This window comes from Macaca mulatta, chromosome 17 (assembly GCF_049350105.2).
Source record: "Macaca mulatta isolate MMU2019108-1 chromosome 17, T2T-MMU8v2.0, whole genome shotgun sequence".
Lineage (NCBI taxonomy): Eukaryota > Metazoa > Chordata > Mammalia > Primates > Cercopithecidae > Macaca > Macaca mulatta.
This window is the reverse complement of record NC_133422.1, coordinates 22,364,193-22,384,251: the sequence shown is the minus strand read 5'-3', so window position 1 is coordinate 22,384,251 and position 20,059 is coordinate 22,364,193. Positions and strand designations below refer to the sequence as shown.

General features: G+C 41.8%; 1 protein-coding gene across 3 annotated transcripts in view; it reads right to left on the bottom strand.

Moving 5' to 3' along the window:
- DNAJC15 (DnaJ heat shock protein family (Hsp40) member C15) overlaps positions 1 to 19,612 on the bottom strand; it is an 87,655-nt gene extending 68,043 nt beyond the window's left edge. For all 3 annotated transcript variants that reach the window (XM_001092902.5, XM_077974443.1, XM_077974442.1), the window contains exon 1: positions 19,464 to 19,612. In XM_001092902.5, the coding sequence (XP_001092902.3) occupies positions 19,464 to 19,571 (108 nt within the window). In that variant the 5' untranslated portion in view covers positions 19,572 to 19,612. The remainder of the gene's footprint in view (positions 1 to 19,463) is intronic.
- Between the last annotated feature and the right edge of the window lie 447 nt (positions 19,613 to 20,059).

The window sequence follows — 20,059 nt, the reverse complement described above, 5'->3', positions numbered from 1 at the left end:
CTTGGGGTTGCTATGAAGGTATTTTGGAGATGTGGCTAACACAGATGGAGTTTATCTCTGATAATCTATGTGGGCCAATCTATATGGACCAATCATTTGCAAGGATTTAAGAACAAAATTGAAGTTTCTCTGCAGAAGAAGAAATGCTGCCTCAAGAATCTCATCCTATCTGAAAGCTCTCAGACTGTGGGCCTGCCCTACAAATTTTAGACTTGCCAGCTACAGCACCACAGCTGGTCCCTACCCTATGTGGCACCATGACATTTTTTCTCAAAATAAGCTCTCCCTCTTTTGAATCTGCTGGCTTTCAGTTTGGGAGCTGGAGCACTTGAGTCATATCCCCCCATCCTAGTTGACTCTTAATGACTCCTAGACACTCAGTCACACATTTCTCCCCTCAACGACTCTTAATGCATTTCTGTCCTTCTGCTTCACTACCCTTCATATAAAGATGTTATGATTGATCCCTGTCCCTAACACAGGAGACCACCTGCTATATATTGCTTCTCAGCTACTAAGAAGGAGGAAGAAACAAAACTATAGTAATCCTCTCTTACAGTTTTGCTTTCCATGGTTACAATAATATATTTCCAGAGAAAGACCATATTCCCATAACTTTTATTACACTATAGTTATTAGTGTTCAGTTGTATTATGTTACTGTTAATCTATTACTGTACCTAACTTATAAATTAAGCTTTATCATAATTATGTATATATAGGAAAAAACATTGTATATGAAGGGACCAGTACTATCCATGGTTTCAGGCACCCACTGGTGGTCTTGGAACATAGACCCCACAGATAAGACGGGGCCTACTACACTACAGACAGGCAGGAGGATTAAGTAAACATCCAACCATGAAAGAAGTCAATGTCAGTGTTATGGTCTTACCTATTTAAATATCACCACCTGACTACTTCCCAGCTTACTGCTCCATTGTGATCCCAGGTCACACTTCAAAACTTCCCTCCCTCACCATGCTATGAACCTCTAGAAGGCAAGAGGTAGGCTTCATTCACCTTTGTATTCCCAGTATATAGTATAGGCTAAATAAAAGTTAGCAGTTAATTGACTGCATGGATATATATGGATGGAGAGAGGGTAAAACAGACAGCTGCTGGCCAGCTGACTGAGTACTCTGCCTCTGAATCAGATTGCTTCTTAGAAAAGTAGAGGTAAAACTGAAGCATAGGGTCAAGGTTAGGCCAAGGAGGGAAATGTGAGGATACAGGGAGAGAACAAAGGTTAGATGTCGAATTCTGACTGAGATTCTGCCCTCAACTCACTGTTACCTTATGTTACTGCAATCTAGTCTATATGTGTGTTGGGAGGCAGGGGTCATCTACAAAATGTTAAATACCTATAGAATATGTTAAAAACAGACTAGGCCGGCAGAATATTTTAAACACAGATTAGACCAGACAACTTGTAAAATATGAAGTCAACTTACATCTATATAACATTATGGAGTCATTTCAAGATGATAACCAGGTAACAGGTTATTATCCTCACAGATAAACAGGTAAGTCAAAAAGAGACAAAAATTTCAAAGCCAAAACCAAATTGTAGTTGGAAAATTAAGCCAGAAAAAATATTTTAAAAAGACTTCAGCATTTGAAAAGAATTTGTTAGGATGAAAGAACTACAGTAGGCTCTATATCTTTGCTTTGTGGGGCTTGATGGCTGGCACATATGTCAAGTCTAGTAATGCAACTTCTGAGAATTGTTCTTTGGCCTGATGCTTCAGATACAGCTGCTCTCAAAGGTTCAGTCTTCTGGGCAGCTCAAGGTTCATTTGAGTCTAGGGGTGATATTCTTTAACTTACTCATCCCTGCCATTTAATTCACTAGTCCTAAATGTATCTCCCTTTTTTTTTTTTTTTTTTTGAGACTGAGTCTTGCTCTGTCGCCCAGGATGGAGCGCAGTGGTGTGACCTCAGCTCACTGAAAGCTACGCCTCCCGGGGACAACAAATTTTTCTGTCTCAGCCTCCCAAGTAACTGCTACTACAAGCACACACCACCATGCCCGGCTAATTTTTGTATTTTTAGTGGAGATGAGGTTTCACCATATTAGTCAGGCTGGTCTTGAACTCCTGACTTCAGGTGATCCACCCGCCTCAGCCTCCCAAAGTGCTGGGATTATAGGCTTGAGCCACTGTACCCAGCCAAATTTATCTCTTTCAAGTTTAAATAGTATCCTTAGTTTTGTTTTCTAACATTTGAAGGAAAGGGCCTTTTTCACCCAACCAACACCTTTTATCATTTTATTATTGTAGTGAAATTTTTTTTTTTTTTTGAGACGCAGTCTCACTCTGTTGCCCAGGCTGGAGTGCAGTGGCTGGATCTCAGCTCACTGCAAGCTCCGCCCCCTGGGTTCACGCCATTCTCCTGCCTCAGCCTCCCGAGTAGCTAGGACTACAGGCGCCCACCACCGCACCCAGCTAATTTTTTGTATTTTTTAGTAGAGACGGGGTTTCACCGTGTTAGCCAGGATGGTCAAGATCTCCTGACCTCGTGATCCACCCGTCTCAGCCTCCCAAAGTGCTGGGATTACAGGCGTGAGCCACTACGCCCGGCCTGTAGTGAAATTTTAGTAGAATTTTTTGGCCAATGAATATCTAAAGTCCGGAATTAAGTTCTGAACTATTTTGCCTATGTCTTCAAATTACCCTTCCCTTGGTGTCCCCACCCGCCGACTCCTAGACACTCAATCACATACTTCTCCCCTCAATAAATTTATTTGTTGACCCTTTCTGGAAATTTTTCATTTCTGTTTGATTGCACGGAAAGGTGCACGCAAAAGCACACACACATTATTGTCGGGAAAAGAAAGAGATCAGCCTGTTACTGTGTCTATATAGAAAGAAGTAGACACAAGAGACTCCATTTTGCTCTGTATTTGAGATGCTGTTAATCTGTGACCCTACCCCCAACCTTGTCCTTGCAAGAGGTATGTGCTGTGGTAACTCAAGGTTTAATGGATTTTGGGCGTGCAGGGTGTGTCTTTGTTCCTAGAAAAGCTAGGTATTGTCCAAGGTTTATCCCCATGTGATAGGATGAAACAATGCTGCTAAAAGGTTTATCTCTAGGCACAGGATTTTCCTTTAAACTTATTCATGTCACAGAGATCCTTGTTCTTATGTCTTACTGCTGATTTCCTCCCTAAAAACGATCCTATTGTCCTGCCACTCCCTGATCTTTAAGATGGTAAAGATAATTACCTACAAATACTAAGGGAACTCAGAGACCGGTGCGGCGTGGGTCCTCTGTAAGCTGAGCGCTGGTCCCCTGGGCCCCCGCTTTTCTTTCTCTATACTTTGTCTCTGTGTCTTATTTCTTTTCTCAAGTCTCTCGTTCCACCTAACGAGAAACACCCACAGGTGTGGAGGGGCAGGCCACCCCTTCACATTATAGGTACAGAAACACTATAATTTTATACAAAAAGATGTTTCTGTTTCATTTTCAATAGTTTCCACAGGATGTTTTGTTGACATTTCTGACTGTAATAATAAATTAAGTCAATGTCACAGAATCATAGAGTTGAAAAAAATGACAGAGAATATTAGCCAAAACCCGTATTTTATGAGGAAGACACTGAGGGCCTGAGAAGTTACATGACTTGCAAACTGCAGCAACAATTATCAGTGTCTGCACCGGACTACAGCCCAGGCATCCTACTTCCAGACCACAGCTCATGCCTTCAAGCAATAATCTGAAGTCACTCCCACACTCCCTTTAATGGATTATAAAAACTACTCAAGATTGAGTGGCTCAAGCCTGTAATCCCAGCACTTTGGGAGGCCGAGGCGAGCGGATCACAAGGTCAGGAGATCCAGACCATCCTGGCTAACACGGTGAAACCCGTCTCTACTAAAAATACAAAAAATTAGCCGGGCGAGGTGGCGGGCGCCTGTAGTCCCAGCTACTGGGGAGGCTGAGGCAGGAGAATGGCGTGAACCCGGGAGGCGGAGCTTGCAGTGAGCTGAGATGGCACCACCGTACTCCAGCCCGGGCGACAGAGCGAGACTCCACCTCAAAAAAAAAAAAAAAACTGCTCAAGATTTTTTCCACTGTGAGCTCACAATCAACAAAACAACCCTATCTGCCCATTCACAAAAAACATATAAAGTCTTGTACAACTTATTATTAGGTAGGTTTTTAAATTTTCTAGATAATACTGTATCATTTTGATTATCTAACGTCAAGCTAGATCATAGCACCAGTCCTTCGTGTCCTTACTTCTCATAAGTCTTTATTTCATAAAATTTTCTTTGGTCTCCCTTCCCCCAGTCGTATTTTCTTTTTTTGTTTGTTTTTTTTTTTTGTTTTGAGACGGAGTCTCGCTGTGTCGCCCAGGCTGGAGTGCAGTGGTGCAATCTCGGCTCACTGCAAGCTCCGCCTCCCGGGTTCACGCCATTCTCCTGCCTCAGCCTCCCGAGTAGCTGGGACTACAGGAGCCCGCCACTACACCCGGCTAATTTTTTGTATTTTTAGTAGAGACGGGTTCACTGTGTTAGCCAGGATGGTCTCAATCTCCTGACGTCATGATCCGTCCGCCTCGGCGGTGGAACTGATGCTAGGAATACAAATTGGGACAATGTGTCTTGAGGTTACTTTCATCACAGGAGTCAACAACCTTAAATATACTAATGTCTTTAGGCTTAGTAACTACAATTCAAAAAATTTATCCTTAGAAAATAATCAGAAAAATCCATAATAAAAATCCATAATAATCCAAAGTGCTGGGATTTACAGGTGTGAGACTCTGCGCCCCGCCTCCCCAGTCGTATTTTCAATACTCCTATATTTAATATAAAAATTGAATAGCTTGATCAGTATGAAAATGGCATTACTAGTCCCTCTTTCAGCTTTTCTTCTGGATACCTTCATACCTTCAGTATGTCTGAATCTGTCATACCTTCAGTACACAGCCTGTTAATAATGAGAGGTATACATTTTGGCCAACAAATTGAAGTCTTACAAACTGTCAAAAGAATGATTCAATGAACAATCTCCTGAACTGATGCTGGGAATACAAATTAGGACAATGTGTCTAGAGGTTACTTTCATCACAGGAGTCAACAACCTTAAATATACGAATGTCTTTAGGCTTAGTAACTACAATTCAAAAAATTTATCCTAAGAAAATAATCAGAAAAATCCACAAAAACATTTAAGAGAAAATTCATCAGTGTGTTTTATTTGTGATACCAAAAAAAAATGGAAACAATCTGACTATCCAACAATGGGGGAATCATTAAATAAATTAAGGCACGTGTAAAATATGGATCGACAAATATATTATTGAGGAATGTTTAACAACCATATGTTAAGTACAGAATAAAAGCAGGCTATAAAAAAAGAATGTTTTCACTAAAACATAGTCTTGGAATCATCAGACTTTAGAATCAAAGAAATATGAGTTTTGGCTCCTTACGTGTCAGCTCCATGACCTGCCCATGTTACATGACCTCTACGTGTTCCTTCATCTGTAAAATGAAGATGATGACTGTACCTAATTCCTTGGGTCGATATGAATTTTTATAAGTTAGGTCATTCATATACATAAACTAGTATATTTAACATGGGATAAACATTCAACAAATGGTAGCTATTACAATTACTACATATTACATAATCATTTCTTTTTAAAATCAGGGAGTAAAAATAAAGGTTATTTTAAAAAGAAAAATCTTAGGAAGATCTCACCTAGTGAGATGGGTTTAACAAGTTTTAACTTCAGAAGGCAGAAAACCCTCTGACCTGTCTACTTTAAAATAAACTTTTAAAATGAATTCTTCCTGACATTCTTCATAAGAACAACTACATTGATCTTTGGTGTCTCCCTTTTTATCCTTGCACTTAAATCTGCACCCTGATCATAAAAATGATCCCACTGCGTCTCTAGCTGGCCTCCTTCCTATCAAGTACTCCGACAAGCTTTTATTATACTGACTTTGAAGTCTCTGGCAAGAACCCCTCAAACTCTCTTTTTCAGCTTATATCTGATGAACACTTTATCTGCAACATTTTGTAGTTTTGCTTATTTCTTTTTGCTTGGGAAATCATCCCCTTTAATGAAAGCTACTTTTACTCCCTTACAGCAAACCATTTTACTTTAAGGCAGTGGCTGCTACGGCCCGTCTGGAGTGGCCCCCACAAGGTCGCTGCCTGCAGAGCGGAAGGTGCTGTGGGAGCTCGGCATTCAGCAGAGCTGCCGGGAGCTGGGAACAGGCAGGAGGCTCCCCACCTACCAGCTCGGCAGGGTAGGAGCCAGTGCTCCCAGGCGCAGCTGCAGCTGCCCAGCTGCACTCTCAGGGGCCCAGGAAGCCCCCTGCCCCTGCAGGCTCATAAGTGCCTGCTCCTGCTCCCTGGTCTCTCCCCACTCCCGGCATCCACCCAGTGTGGGGCAAAGTTGTGACTAAGCTGAGGCTCTGTCTCAACCCAGCCGGGCATGCATGCACTAAGAGCGGTGCTGACAGGCCAGCCCCCTGCCACTTCGGCCCCCTCTAGACTTCGGGCACAAGCCCAGGAGGGAGGTCCAGCCAAGGGGCTGAGGGTAGCTTGGCACGGGCCTGTGGGCTCCCCGCAGCACCTAGAGCCAGGGTGCCGTGAAGGGCACGTTGGTGGCAGCAGGACGTTATGAGGTTCCTGGGCAGGAAGGGTTGGGTCCCCGTGGAACCCCTCCTTGAAGCTAGCACTGGCCTGAAGCCTGGGGACCAGGTTGCCAGTTCTGGGTGAAGTCCACCAACCAGAGTATGAAGTTAATTGATGACCGATTGGCCAATTGGATGGTGCTTTTTCCAGGCCTGCCCATGGCCACCCACGGACCAATCAACAAGCAGTTCCTCCATTCTGAGCACAAAAAAAACCTGCAGACTCAGCCAGACACGCTTACAGGATGACCTGCCTGCAGACAGGAGCTACACACTCCAGTCTCCTCTCTGTTGAGGGCTGCACTGGGTGTGGTGGTGCGACCTGTATTCCCAAGCTACTCAGGAGGCTGAGGTCGGAGGACTGCTTGAGCCTGGAAGGCCAAAGTTGCACTGAGCTGAGATTGCATCACTGCACTCCAGACTGGATGACAGCGAGACCCTCTCTCAAAAAAAAAAAAAAAAAAAAAAAGAAACTGAAAAACATTTTGTCCGATCACAATAAAAAAAAAGTAACAAAATAAAATGGAATCTGAAAAAAAGTCTTCAGATAAGAAGGCAGACTTTTAGAATCCAATTTTTAAAATGTAAAATTAAATTGGTACTTTGGACTGGACACAGTGGCTTACACATGTAATCCCAGCATTTTGAGAAGCAGAGGTGGGAGAATCCCTTGAGCCCAGGAGTTCAAGAGCAGCCTGGCCAACACAGCAAGACCCCAGCTCTACAAAACATAAAAATAAAAGAATTAGCCAGGCATGATGGCACACTCCTGTGGTCCCAGCTCCTTGAGAAGCTGAAATGGGAGGATCACTTCAGCCTGGGAAATTGAGACTGCAGTGAGCTATGATCACGCCACTGTACACCAGCCCGGGAGACAGAGCAAGATGCTGTCTCAAAAGAAATAAAAAATAAAAATTAAAAAATAAATTAGTACTTTGAAAACAATTATTTACAAATCAATACGGAAATTATTCACAAACCACAAAATACATATAGAAATCTCTTAAGTACTATATAGTAACGAAGTCCTTGAATTAAAGTCTAACATCACTGCAGCTAGGCATTATTTGGGGAGGAAAGTGCTATTTAAAGTACCATTCTTTTCTCCCTTGGTTTAGTTCTCTTCGGTTCTAATGCCTACCATATAAAAACTATTTTTTCAGTGTGGTGGTGACTGTTAAATTCTAGGTATTCCAAAAGGAAGTGACAATCATTCTCCTGAAGACCATATTCAGTCCTTTAGAGGAATGAACATGCAATAATATTTCACCTTATACCCAGAGATAGGTTCTTTACTGTTCACTTGACCTGTACTAAGATTCTACAACAAACTTGAAATATAATGACAAATGGCAGAAAGGTTAATGAGTCCCTCTCTGGCCGGGCGCGGTGGCTCAAGCCTGTAATCCCAGCACTTTGGGAGGCCGAGACGGGCGGATCACGAGGTCAGGAGATCGAGACCATCCTGGCTAACACCGTGAAACCCCGTCTCTACTAAAAATACAAAAAACTAGCCGGGCGAGGTGGCGGGCGCCTGTAGTCCCAGCTACTCGGGAGGCTGAGGCAGGAGAATGGCGTAAACCCGGGAGGTGGAGCTTGCAGTGAGCTGAGATCCGGCCACTGCACTCCAGCCCGGGCTACAGAGCAAGACTCCGTCTCAAAAAAAAAACAAAAAAAAAAAATTGAGTCCCTTTCTCTCTACTTCCTTCCACAATCCCCTAGCAGCACCCTCCCTCCATTAGCAGTCCCTAACACCAGATATTGAAAAACAAAAATAAAGCCCAAACCAAACACACACAAATGCACTTTACTGAAGCTTAGGGAAAAATTTTACTATCCTTGATGGACTGAAAGCAGCAGCCATGTGTACCAAGACAAGGATATCTTTTACTTTTACCTCATACAGGGAAAAGACAAAGGAATTGGGGAAGATTTGGGTGGGAGGATAAAAATGGATTAGGATCTGAAGTTATGACCCAGAATGACGCTCACCATGAGATCAAATGTTATATACACTGGACTCATTGGAGAAATGCCTGATTTTAGGACTGTGGCAGGAAATACACAAAATGAGCCTAGAGCACCATGTAGTGCCAGAATGCAAGGAAGTGCTCAAAAAACTCACCACAATGTTGGGGGTATGTCAAAGGTACACAAGAGTCAACTAAAAGAGATCCCAATGGCCAAAGATAAAACAGCTTGAGCAACAAAATATAGTAGTGGATTATAATCCAAAGCATAAAATTAATATCCATGAAACCAAAGTAATATAAATAAGTAATAAATGGGAATAAAAGGACAAACCTCCCACAGAGAAGAATTCCAAATAATCCGACAGATTACTCTACACTTAAGGAGGGAGAGCATAACTCTCTATTCCTTAAATGTGGGCTGCACAAAGTGACTTCTTTCACAAAGTGCAGTATGCAAATAAAGTTTACAGTTAAGAAAACTCAAAAACTACCACATCAGATTAGATCAACATCAATTGCAATAAACATGTTTATAGTATGTACACTTCATATGATGTGATGAAAATGGCACTTCATTTTTCTTTCTTTTTTTTTGCGTGAGATGAAGTTTTGTTCTTGTTGCCCAGACTGGAGTGCAATGGCGTGATCTCGGCTCACAACAACCTCCACCTCCCAGGTTCAAGCAATTCTCCTGCCTCAGCCTGCCAAAAGTAGCTGGGATTACAGGCACGTGCTACCATGCCCAGCTAATTTTTGTATTTTTAGTAGAGATGGGTTTTGCCATGTTGACCAGGCTGGTCTCGAACTCCTGACCTCAGGTGATCTACCTGCCTCGGCCTCCCAAAGTGCTGGGATTACAGGCATGAGCCACTGTGCCCAGCCTGGCACTTCACCTTTCTGATCTTCCTCCCAAAAACCTAAAACCCAGTCCAATCATGAGAAAAACATCTAAGAAATTCCAGTAGAGGGTATCCCACAAAATACCTAACCAGTATGCTTCAAACCTGTCAAGGTCATCAAAAATAAGGCAAGTCTGAAAAGCCACAAGGAGCCAAACAAGATGTGAAAACTAAATGTAATGTGGTACCTGGTTGAGATCTTGGAACAGAAAAAGGACATCAGCTAAAAAGCATGGGAATCTGAATCAAATATGACTTGGGTAATAATAATGTATCAATATTGGTTTATTTATTTATTTTTTTTTCCCAATTGGGTCTCACTCTGTCACCCAGGCTGCAGTGCAGTGGTATGATCATAATTCACTGTAACCTTGAACTCCTGGGCTCAACTGATCCTATCACCTCAGCCTCACAAGAAACCAAGACTACTGGCATGTGCCACCACAAATGACTAATTTTTAAAGTTTTCTGTAGAAATGGGGTTTCACTAGATTGTCTTGATATGGTTTGGATCTGTGCCCCTAAGCAAATCTCACTTTCAACTGTAATGCCCAATGTGGGAGGTGGGGCTGGTGGGAGGTGACTGGGTCATGGCGGCAATTTCTCATGGATGGTTTAGCACCATCCCCTTGGTGCTATTCCTGTGATAGTGAGTTCTTTAGAGTGCGGTGGTGCGACCTGGGTTCACTGCAGCCTCCACCTCCCGGGTTCAAGGTATTCTCTTGCCTCAGCCTCCTGAGTAGCTGGGTCTACAGGTGTGCGCCACCATACCCAGCTAATTTTTGTATTTTTTAGTAAAGGTGGGGTTTTGCCATCTTGACCAGGCTGGTCTTGAACTCCTGGCCTCAAGTGATCTGCCCGCCTTGGCCTCCCAAAGTGCCAGGATTACGAGTGTGAGCCACCATGCCTGGCAACAGTACTTATTTCATCTCCAATAGCATAGAAATTATATTCCAAGAACATAAGACAGTGCAAATGGAATTCCTCAAAATAATACTCTATTTCCCTACACTGTGGATTAAGGGAATACTTAGCATTTCAAAAAGTGTTTTCTAACACTGCTTTAAGGAGACTGTGCTTTCAAATTTCTCAGTATCAGTAGAATTCAAAATACAGCTGAAAACAGATGTGTTGGTCCCAGGCTAGCTGCATTCACCAATCAATTCCTTGGCTACTCTCTGTTCTGTTAGAAGAGCTAAGTCCTACAGGCTGTGTCAGCTGGCTCCCAGTAGAGTCAGACCAATGGGATGCGACGGTGAAAGACTGGACAGTGAAAACAAGGAAGAAACCACGGTATTACCACCCCTTCCCCTCCATCTTTAGCAACTGCTCCAGCAGCAGCAGTGGCTCCAGTTCCCCCTAAGCAGACATCCATGGTTCCACTTAATGCAGAGTGGTTTTGAAAAACACCAACTCCTCCCTTTGGCCCTGTAGCTCTAGGAGTGCTAGTGGTTCCTTGCTGTTCCCAATCTCTGGATTGCTTCACTATCCTGTTTTGCTTCTCAACAACTCCATTAGCTATGAAACCAATTCCTGGAATTACATTTCCCTTGTTTTATATATTTAAGTTATGTGTTTTCCTAGTTAGAGCTTGACTGACATAATTAGAAAAGTTTAAGGGGAAAGAGAAACAAAGAGAATATTCTGAATAAGAGCAGAGGCAAGAAAGCACAGTACCTCTGGGATTCATCTACTTCTCAAATGTGTGACCTTGCACAAATTATTTCAGTGCTTTAAGCCTCAGTTTATTTGTCTACAAGTAGAGGGTTATAATAGTAATAGCATCTATACCTCCTAGGGTTATTATATAGACTAAATGAGCTCATGCATTTAAAACATTAGCATAAAGCCTGGCACAAAACACTTCAGCTATCATCACTATTACTGCCGCCATCATCTCCTCCTCTATACTCCCAGAGTACCGCCCACCGTAACGCATGTGATTCTCCTGAAGGCCTCCACTGATCATACAACTCCTACAAAACTAACTGCCTACCAATTTGGTCCACATTCCTTAACCTGCCATTTGGAGCTATCTACAGTCGTAACCCAACCTGCCTTTCCTTATTTTTCTTCCTTGATATAACCCACATTTTAGAAAAACTTGTTTTTCTCTTTCTGGTTTCTTTTGAAAAATCAAATGTCTGGTAATAATGGTTTATTCAAATGATCTGCCTCCTTGAGAAAAGCAAGTGCTCTCATTTTGCTAGAATCATCACTCATGTAATACAATACCATTTAACCTAGTCATCCTCTCACTTGTTTCTGCTACCTGCCTAGCCCCTTTAAGCATCTGAATTTGCTACCTCTGCCTAAGATTTTTTTATCTTTTTAACTTAACTCATATTCTTCCCTTTTCTCATTCCCTTTTCTCAATGTTCAACTCATTCAACTCACTTTTCACAGTTTTCTGATTTCCCAAATAAGAAACAATGGCTCATTCCTATGAAATCAAGCATTTTATCCATATATCTCTCTTACAACACCTATGCCTTAGTCTTTCATTCACTTATCCTTGAAAAGACATTTACTAAGTATGTGCAACCTATCCCGTACTATGATTGGCCCTATAAGTCATTCTCAAAAGTGAATCAGACAGGATCTCCACTGCTGGGGAGTTCCCAGTCTAGGAGTCTAGGTTTAGTTTCTGGTCAAGTCCCTTGAGGAGAAAATGCATATTTCATTAATCTTTGTATCCACTACAGCACTTAGGCTCAGAACCTTACCTAATAATGTATGACTCCATAAATAGTGTTAAATGGATGAATAAATAAATGAACAAAAATATGATAGCACTTAGAGAGCCTGTCTTTAATTGGGCATTTAAATTTGATCCAAATTTGCCTCTTAGAGCAACTGTTTTCATAAATAAAGTTTTATTGGAACATGGCCACATTTATTTATTGTCTATGTGTTCACTCTACAACAGTGTAGTTGTGATAGAGGCTATATGGTCTGCAGAGCCTGAAATGTTTACTATCTAACCCTTTACAAATTAAGTTTGCTATCCTCTGCCCTTGAGGGTGGCAATCTTGGTTTATTTATATCCTCCCATACACACTTAGTTTATAGCGTCCGTATATTTGGTGTTACCCAAAAATCTATTAAAATGAATTTAATTGACAAATTTTAAAAACAGAACCTATTTCTAAGTTGGAGATTGCCTGTGTTATTGGAGATATTAATAAGCAATGATCAAAACTTGAAAAAGCACATCAGAAGTCGGAGTATTACACGTACTCTGATTACATACATATTTATTAGATGCTTACATTTTAGGCCTCTCTTGACTATTACAAAAGTCAAAGAAGCATAGTCTCATTTATCTTATTCTTTCTTTAATTCCTTAAGGCTGTCCGTTCATCACTCTATAACATTTCCCTAATCTACTTATCTCCAAGCTAGTTGGTTTCATTCGTTTGTTAATTTAATAATTCAACAAAAATTTATGAGGCAGAACAATCGTGTGCCTGGTACTATGTTGGGAACTGAATGAGTATTCTTAAAACTTCATCCCCATCTATAAAGAATATCTAATTTTAGTTAAAAAGGCATATTTCAAAGAGAAGAAACATTAAAAAATGGCAGCAAATCAACAAATGGGCCGTGTCAGGTATCTGGTACCACTATCTGGTTTCAAATATCCACTAGAAAGTCAAAATAACAACAACAATTAAAACAAAAACAAACAAACAAAAAAAAAAAAACAGAAAAATTACTTCAAACGTTCCACTACCATGAATCAAAAAATTTCTGAAAACTGGGAAAACAGATCACTCCATCATAGCTGCTACAGCTGGAGGCGGGGGAAGAAAAGGCATCAAAATTTTTTACGAATTCCCTAAGGCATTTTATTCTCCATAAACAACATAAGCAGTAAATAACTTTTTAGATAAATATAAATTGCCTGAAAGTGTTATAAAATGCTAAATCTTCTATTTTGAGACTGAAAATTTGAGTCCAAGAAAAACAATCGTATCAGAGGGAAATGAAGAAGAAAAAGAAGTATTCTTCCTCCTCACAAGAGTGGTAGTTGTGATGGAGACAGGAAAGACGGAGACTATTCACTCATTCAGAAAATACTTACTTAGCTTTTACCACATAAACATTTATTTGGCATGTGCCAGGACTTATGCTAAGTTCTGGGGAAAGAGCAGTGAGCAAGACAGACACAGAACCTTGCTCTCCCTTAGAGGTTAACATATAAGAGGACTCTACAAGGAAAAAATACAGGTGTCAATATATTAAAATCAAATCTCCATGTTTATTTATTAAGTTGCTCAATAATAACAGAATAGCTATTTCATAGACAAACAATTAAATGACTATCATGTGCCAATTACAATGCCAATCACAGATACAGTGTTTTCCCTGAGGACTTCATACCATAGGTGCTTATACTAATATAAATTATTTTGATGTATCTTAAGAAACTATAATAAAAACTTGTGCAACTTCCTAAGGAAACACACAGTATAAAACAATTTTCTTCTACTAGGCAAGAGGAACTGGGGTCAGGGAAGGCTTCACAATGGACGTGTCTTAAAAAAAAAAAATTAATAGGAGTTAGCCAGGAAAAGAATTTCAGAGAGAAGAGAAAGCTCTAGTAAAGTCACAAAACCATAAAATTTCATGAAGGAAACTTAATGTAACTATAGTACAGGGTATAGTGCAATGGAGGGGATGGGAAATGTGGCTGGATACGTCATTTGATGATCAGTACATGAAGAGTCCTGTATAAGATCCTGAGAAAGGTTTATAGATCGTGTTAAACTCATAAAAAGGGATGGTATCATTAACAAGTCTGTATTGCAGAAAAATAACTGATGGCAGTGTGAAGTTTAAAAAGCATACAATACCAGAAGCAAAGAGACTCGTTTTTAAAGGCGATCACTACAGGCCAGAGTAGAGACGATAAAGACTAAGAGAATAGCAAGGGAAGGAATAGCAAGAAAACAATTACGGAGATGAGGCTAAGTGACTGATGAACTGAACGGTGGAGGTAAAGGAGAAAGTGGAGTTGATGATGGCACTAGTCAAGAAAGGGGAAAGAAGAGAATCAACCTGTTCAGGGAAGACTATAATGAGCTACATTTTAAATAAGCTGAATTTTCTATTTTTGTTTATGGTTCTCACTGGTAGACATCTGGAAATTCTTACTGACTCCATTCACTAAAAGGAAAGTTCTTCTCATTTCTTCCCATTCAAGAATAACATTCATTCATTCAACAATTTCTTTTTGGAATGTTTACCACACATCAGGCACCATTATAAATGCTAGAAATACGTATCAGAGAACAAATAAAGTCCCTGTCCATGAAACTTAACATTCTAGCCTTCTACTATGGTGTAAAAAACAGTAGGGAAGAATCAGTTAGGCTGGGGGCGGTGACTCACCTCTAAAATCCCAGCACTTTGGGAGGCTGAGGAGGGTGGATCACTTGAGGTAAGGAGTTTGAGACCAGCCTGGCAGACATGGGGAAACCCCACCTCTACTGAAAATACAAAAATTAGCTGGGCGTGGTAGCAGGCGCCTGTGGTCTCAGCTACTTGGGAGGCTGGCGCAGAAGACTCAGGTGAACCTGTGAGGCGGAGGCTGCAGTGAGCTGAGATCCCGCCATTGCGCTCCAGCCTGGGAAACAGGGCGAGACTCCATCTCAAGAAAAAAAAAAAAAAGAGTTAAAAATATAGGTATACAGTACATAATCCATGTGATTACCAATGTAAGCTTCAAAGTATTGTTAAAGCATGTTTTAAATCATGTTATCATTACAAAATAGTAAAAGTACTGTCTTATTTTTGGAAATGAATGCCTGAAAATATGTGTTTGACAGGTTTTAGTTTTCACATATCAGGATTGTTTATAATGAAACATGTATGTGTCTAGTTTTTTTTTTACATGTTACACTATCCTAATAATAACAACAGTTGTGAGGGTGGGAGGAGGGAGAGCATCAGGAAGAACAGCTAATGTATGCTGGGCTTAATACCTAGGTGATGAGACGATCTGTGCAGCAAACCACCACGGCACACATTTACCTGTGTAACAAACCTGCACATCTAGCACACGTACCCCTGAACTTAAACTAAAAATCGAAGAAAAATAAAAATAATAGGAGTTACAGTTTTAAGGAAAGTAATGAAACTAAATGACTACCATTTCATACAAACTGAGTTTTGTTCAAACTGCTTTAAAATTTGATAATCTCCTCTTAAAGTTTCTTTTCTACTTTTCCATGAGAAACAGCTTTGCTAGTGCAAAGTTTGATCACGACTTCTAGTAAACCATTAATTGTAAAATGCTATTTTATTCAAGATGCTACATAGATATTTTGCCTATTTTTAAAAATTATTTTAATCCTTTAAACAGGCTACTGAGGCCGGGCGCGGTGGCTCAAGCCTGTAATCCCAGCACTTTGGGAGGCCGAGACGGGCGGATCACGAGGTCAGGAGATCGAGACCATCCTGGCTAACACGGTGAAACCCCGTCTCTACTAAAAAAATACAAAAAACTAGCCGGGCGACGTGGCGGGCACCTATAGTCCCAGCTACTTGGGAGGCTGAGGCAGGAGAATGGCGTAAACCCGGGAGGCGCAGCTTGCAGTGAGCTGAGATCCGGCCACTGCACTCCAGCCTGGGCAGCAGAGCGAGACTCCGTCTCAAAAAAAAAAAAAAAAAAAACCAGGCTACTGAACACTAGTTCTTAGTTTCAAAAGGGAAGTTTACCTAAGAAAAAGTTATTTAATAAATATGACAAGATATATTTATTTCTTTTTGATTTTTCTTTTTAGAGAGACAGAGGTCTCACTATGCTGCCCAGCCTGGGTCGCGAACCCCTGGGCTCAAGTAATCCTTCCACCTGACCTTCCAAATTGCTAGAATTACAGGCATGAGCCACCATGCCCAGCCCAAGAAGATGTATTTCATAAACGTTAAAATGAATTACATTTCTAAAATAGCGTGAAAGTTTTTTTCTTTAACTCACTGACAAACATTATTTTCTATTTTCAATAAGATTACCAAATATGCCCCACACCTAGGCCATCTTTTTTCTTTCCTAATATTTACCTTTTGTCAGCTTCTCACTGCTTTTAGTACTTCCAAGTTGCCTAAAGTTGTTATCAACAATCTTCTACCTCATTATTTGTCATTGCCTGGACCAGGAACTCCCAAAAGAAGCAGAACAACCCCTAAGGGACATTCTGAAAGTACATGAGGCCCTGTTTGGTTGCACAATAATTTGAATAGAAGGGAGGGTATTTGGTGGATGGGGGACTATTGATCCTAAGAAGTCCTAAAATACATGAGACAATCCTGTATAACAAAGAACTGTTTGCATCCCTCGATTTTAAAAGATTAAGTAGGTGAAAAGTTTATGATAATCTTAGTCCAGAACTTTATTATATATAAATATATCATTATTACACTGTTTTAGTACAGACTGAATCTTCCACAAGTGCAAGTGCCATGTAAATTGAAGGAGATTCCACTGTTTTGTTCAAATTTTTACCAGAAATTGTTTGCCATTTAGGAAAAATAAGTTTGTAAAGAACGATGGTCCCTCTGCTATTTGAAGAGCCAATATAATAATTTGATAAACAATTTGCATTGGTAGCTGTCACACACACAGTGATTCTATGAATTGGTGCAATATGCCAGCAACTAATAATTACTCATTATGTTTTCTAATGTAGTAATGTCTAAGTATTTACATATTTAAATTGTAGACATGTTAACATGTTATTTTCTTTTTTTTTTTTCAGACAAAGTCTTTTTTTTTTTTTTTTTTCTTTTTTTTTTTATTTGAGACGGAGTCTCGCTCTGTCACCCAGGCTGGAGTGCAGTGGCCGGATCTCAGCTCACTGCAAGCTCCGCCTCCCGAGTTCACGCCATTCTCCTGCCTCAGCCTCCCGAGTAGCTGGGACTACAGGCGCCTGCCACCTCGCCCGGCTAAGTTTTTGTATTTTTAGTAGAGACGGGGTTTCACTGTGTTAGCCAGGATGGTCTCGATCTCCTGACCTCGTGATCCACCCGTCTCAGCCTCCCAAAGTGCTGGGATTACAGGCTTGAGCCACCTCGCCCGGCCTCAGACAAAGTCTTGCTCTGTTGCCCAGGCTGGAGTGCAGTGGCGTGATCTCCGCTCACTGCAACCTCTGCCCCCTGGGTTCAGCAGTTCTGCCTCAGCCTCCCTAGTAGCTGGAATTACAGACATGTGCTACCATACCCAGCTAATTTTTGTATCTTTAGTAGAGCCAGGGTTTTGCCCTGATGGCCAGACTGGCCTCGAACTCCTAATCTCAAGTGATCCGCCCGCCTCAGCCTCCCAAAGTGCTGGGATTATAGGAGCAAGACACCGCACGCAGCCTGTAGACGTGTTTTCTAATAAAATATTTCACCTTTATGTCTCAATTAAAGCATTATATTGGTTATTAAAAGTTATGTTTATAGGTAGAGTTTATTGTCTATGAATCTGACTTCAGGATTTCAGGGTATTACAGGACTCAGACAGTTTGAGAATCACTGGCCTACACTTTAGCCTTCATGCACCTGGACTACTAAAGATGCTTCCTATCTGATACTCTGGATTCTGTAAACTCTCTCCTCTTCCAAGTAAAAATACCTACAGATGTAAAAATCACCAATATTAGTTCTATCTTCCAATTACCACAGCTCCCAACTACCTTGAAAGCCTGATACTGGGATTTTTACAACTCTCTACAAAAGGATTACTTCTGCCTAATCTTGTTCAGCTATATCATACACTGAATACTATATCCAGAAATCCTTATTTCTAAGGAGTCAGCAAGTCATAGTGGAAAAGGTGTAGCATTTGGAATCACAGATCTGCCACTTACCAGGGATGATCCTGGACAAGTTAATTAAAACTTTCTAAATCTCTATTGCCTCATTTTTTTTTTCTTTGTTGGAGACAGGGTCTAGCTCTGTCTCTCAGGCTGAATTGCAGTGGTGAAATCATAGCTCACTATAACCTCAAACTCCTGGGCTCAAGTGATCCTCCAGACCCAGCCTCCCAAGTAGCTAGGACTACAGGCTCACACCACAATGCCCAGCTGATATTTTTCATTTTTCTTTTGCAGATGGCGTCTCCTATGTTGTCCAGGCTGGCCTCCAACTCATGGTCTCAAGTGATCCTCCTGCCTGGCCTTCCTAAAGCGCTGGGATTACAAGCCTAAACCACCACTTGGGCAATTTTTCATATTGAAAGTTGAAATATTACCGTGCAACTGTGCATGTTATCAGGTTAAAGATAACACATCGTTAAAATTAAACCCACCTGTTTCTCTTGTTTCACATGGCTACAGAAACGTAAAAATACGTATGTGGCTCACAATATGTTTCTGTTGGACACTTCTTCTCTGTTAGACCCTTTCTTTTTCCACCTCTACGGTTCATCCTGAATACACCACTTGCAGTTTCCAACAGAGCCCTGTTTCTGTGCTGGAGACTCTGGAGATAGTACTCCTGGTACCTGAAACAATTTTTCCCCTTCTCTTTGCTGAATGAACTGCTTTTATTCATTCAGATCCTAATTTTTAACTACAGCTTTCTCCAAGAAGCGTCCCTGATCCCACCACGTCCCCTGCAAGACGGTATTAGGGCCTCCTATGAGATAAGAAAATCCACATACAGCACTTATACTGTATTTGCAATTGCCTATTTTCTGGTTTGTGTCCCAGACAAGACTGGAAGCTCCTTGAGGAGACAGATCCTCAGAACTGCTGCTCCGTCTTCCACGCCCAAACGTCAAAGCCAAGCACAAGGCGGTCTCTCCACGGAACAAATGAGCGCTAGGGAACAGACGGTGAGCGAATGCGGGGAAGTACAAAGGTTCAAGGGTGAGGCGGTAGAGGGCAGAAGCAGAAACTACAAGGGAGCCAGACGGGGGTGGGGGCCGCTGGCAGCACTCACCAGTCCCTGCTGGTCGACGTCGGCGTCGGGTCGTTTAGCCGAGGGCTGCAAATACTCAGCGTAGCGCAACCCCTCGCCAACTGGGGCGATGACACCACGGGCAGCCATGGCAATGCGGCCCGGAGACGCAAGGCGCCGCGGCGATGACTACGAGGCGGCCTTAGGGCCAAACTAGTTAACGCGGTTTCTTCTCGCAGATCCAGTGCACTCTGTGCTCGCAGTGCTGTTAAAGGCCCTGGGTCCCAGAAGCTACCCTTCTCACCCGAGCTGGGCAGTGTGTCCCGTGCAAGCTCGGGGTCAGATTCCGAAAAGAGCCAAGGGCACCGGGACGTTTTTGAATCACAGTCGCAGGCGCAGAGCCAACGCTGACCCTCAGGGAGCTTTATATACTTGGGCCTTGCCCCTCCCCAGGCCTCCCTAAGGGAGTGGGCTTAAACCCTGTGAACTGATGTTGGTCGAATCAGAGGCCTGGCCATTGAGCTCGGAGTCTAGCTGTAGTGCCTGAGGGTGGGCTTGCCTGAGATTTCCTGACCCCCTTCCGGGCAGCCTTTCTTCCTACCCTCAACTACTGTTCGCACTTCTGTTTAATGCCACAG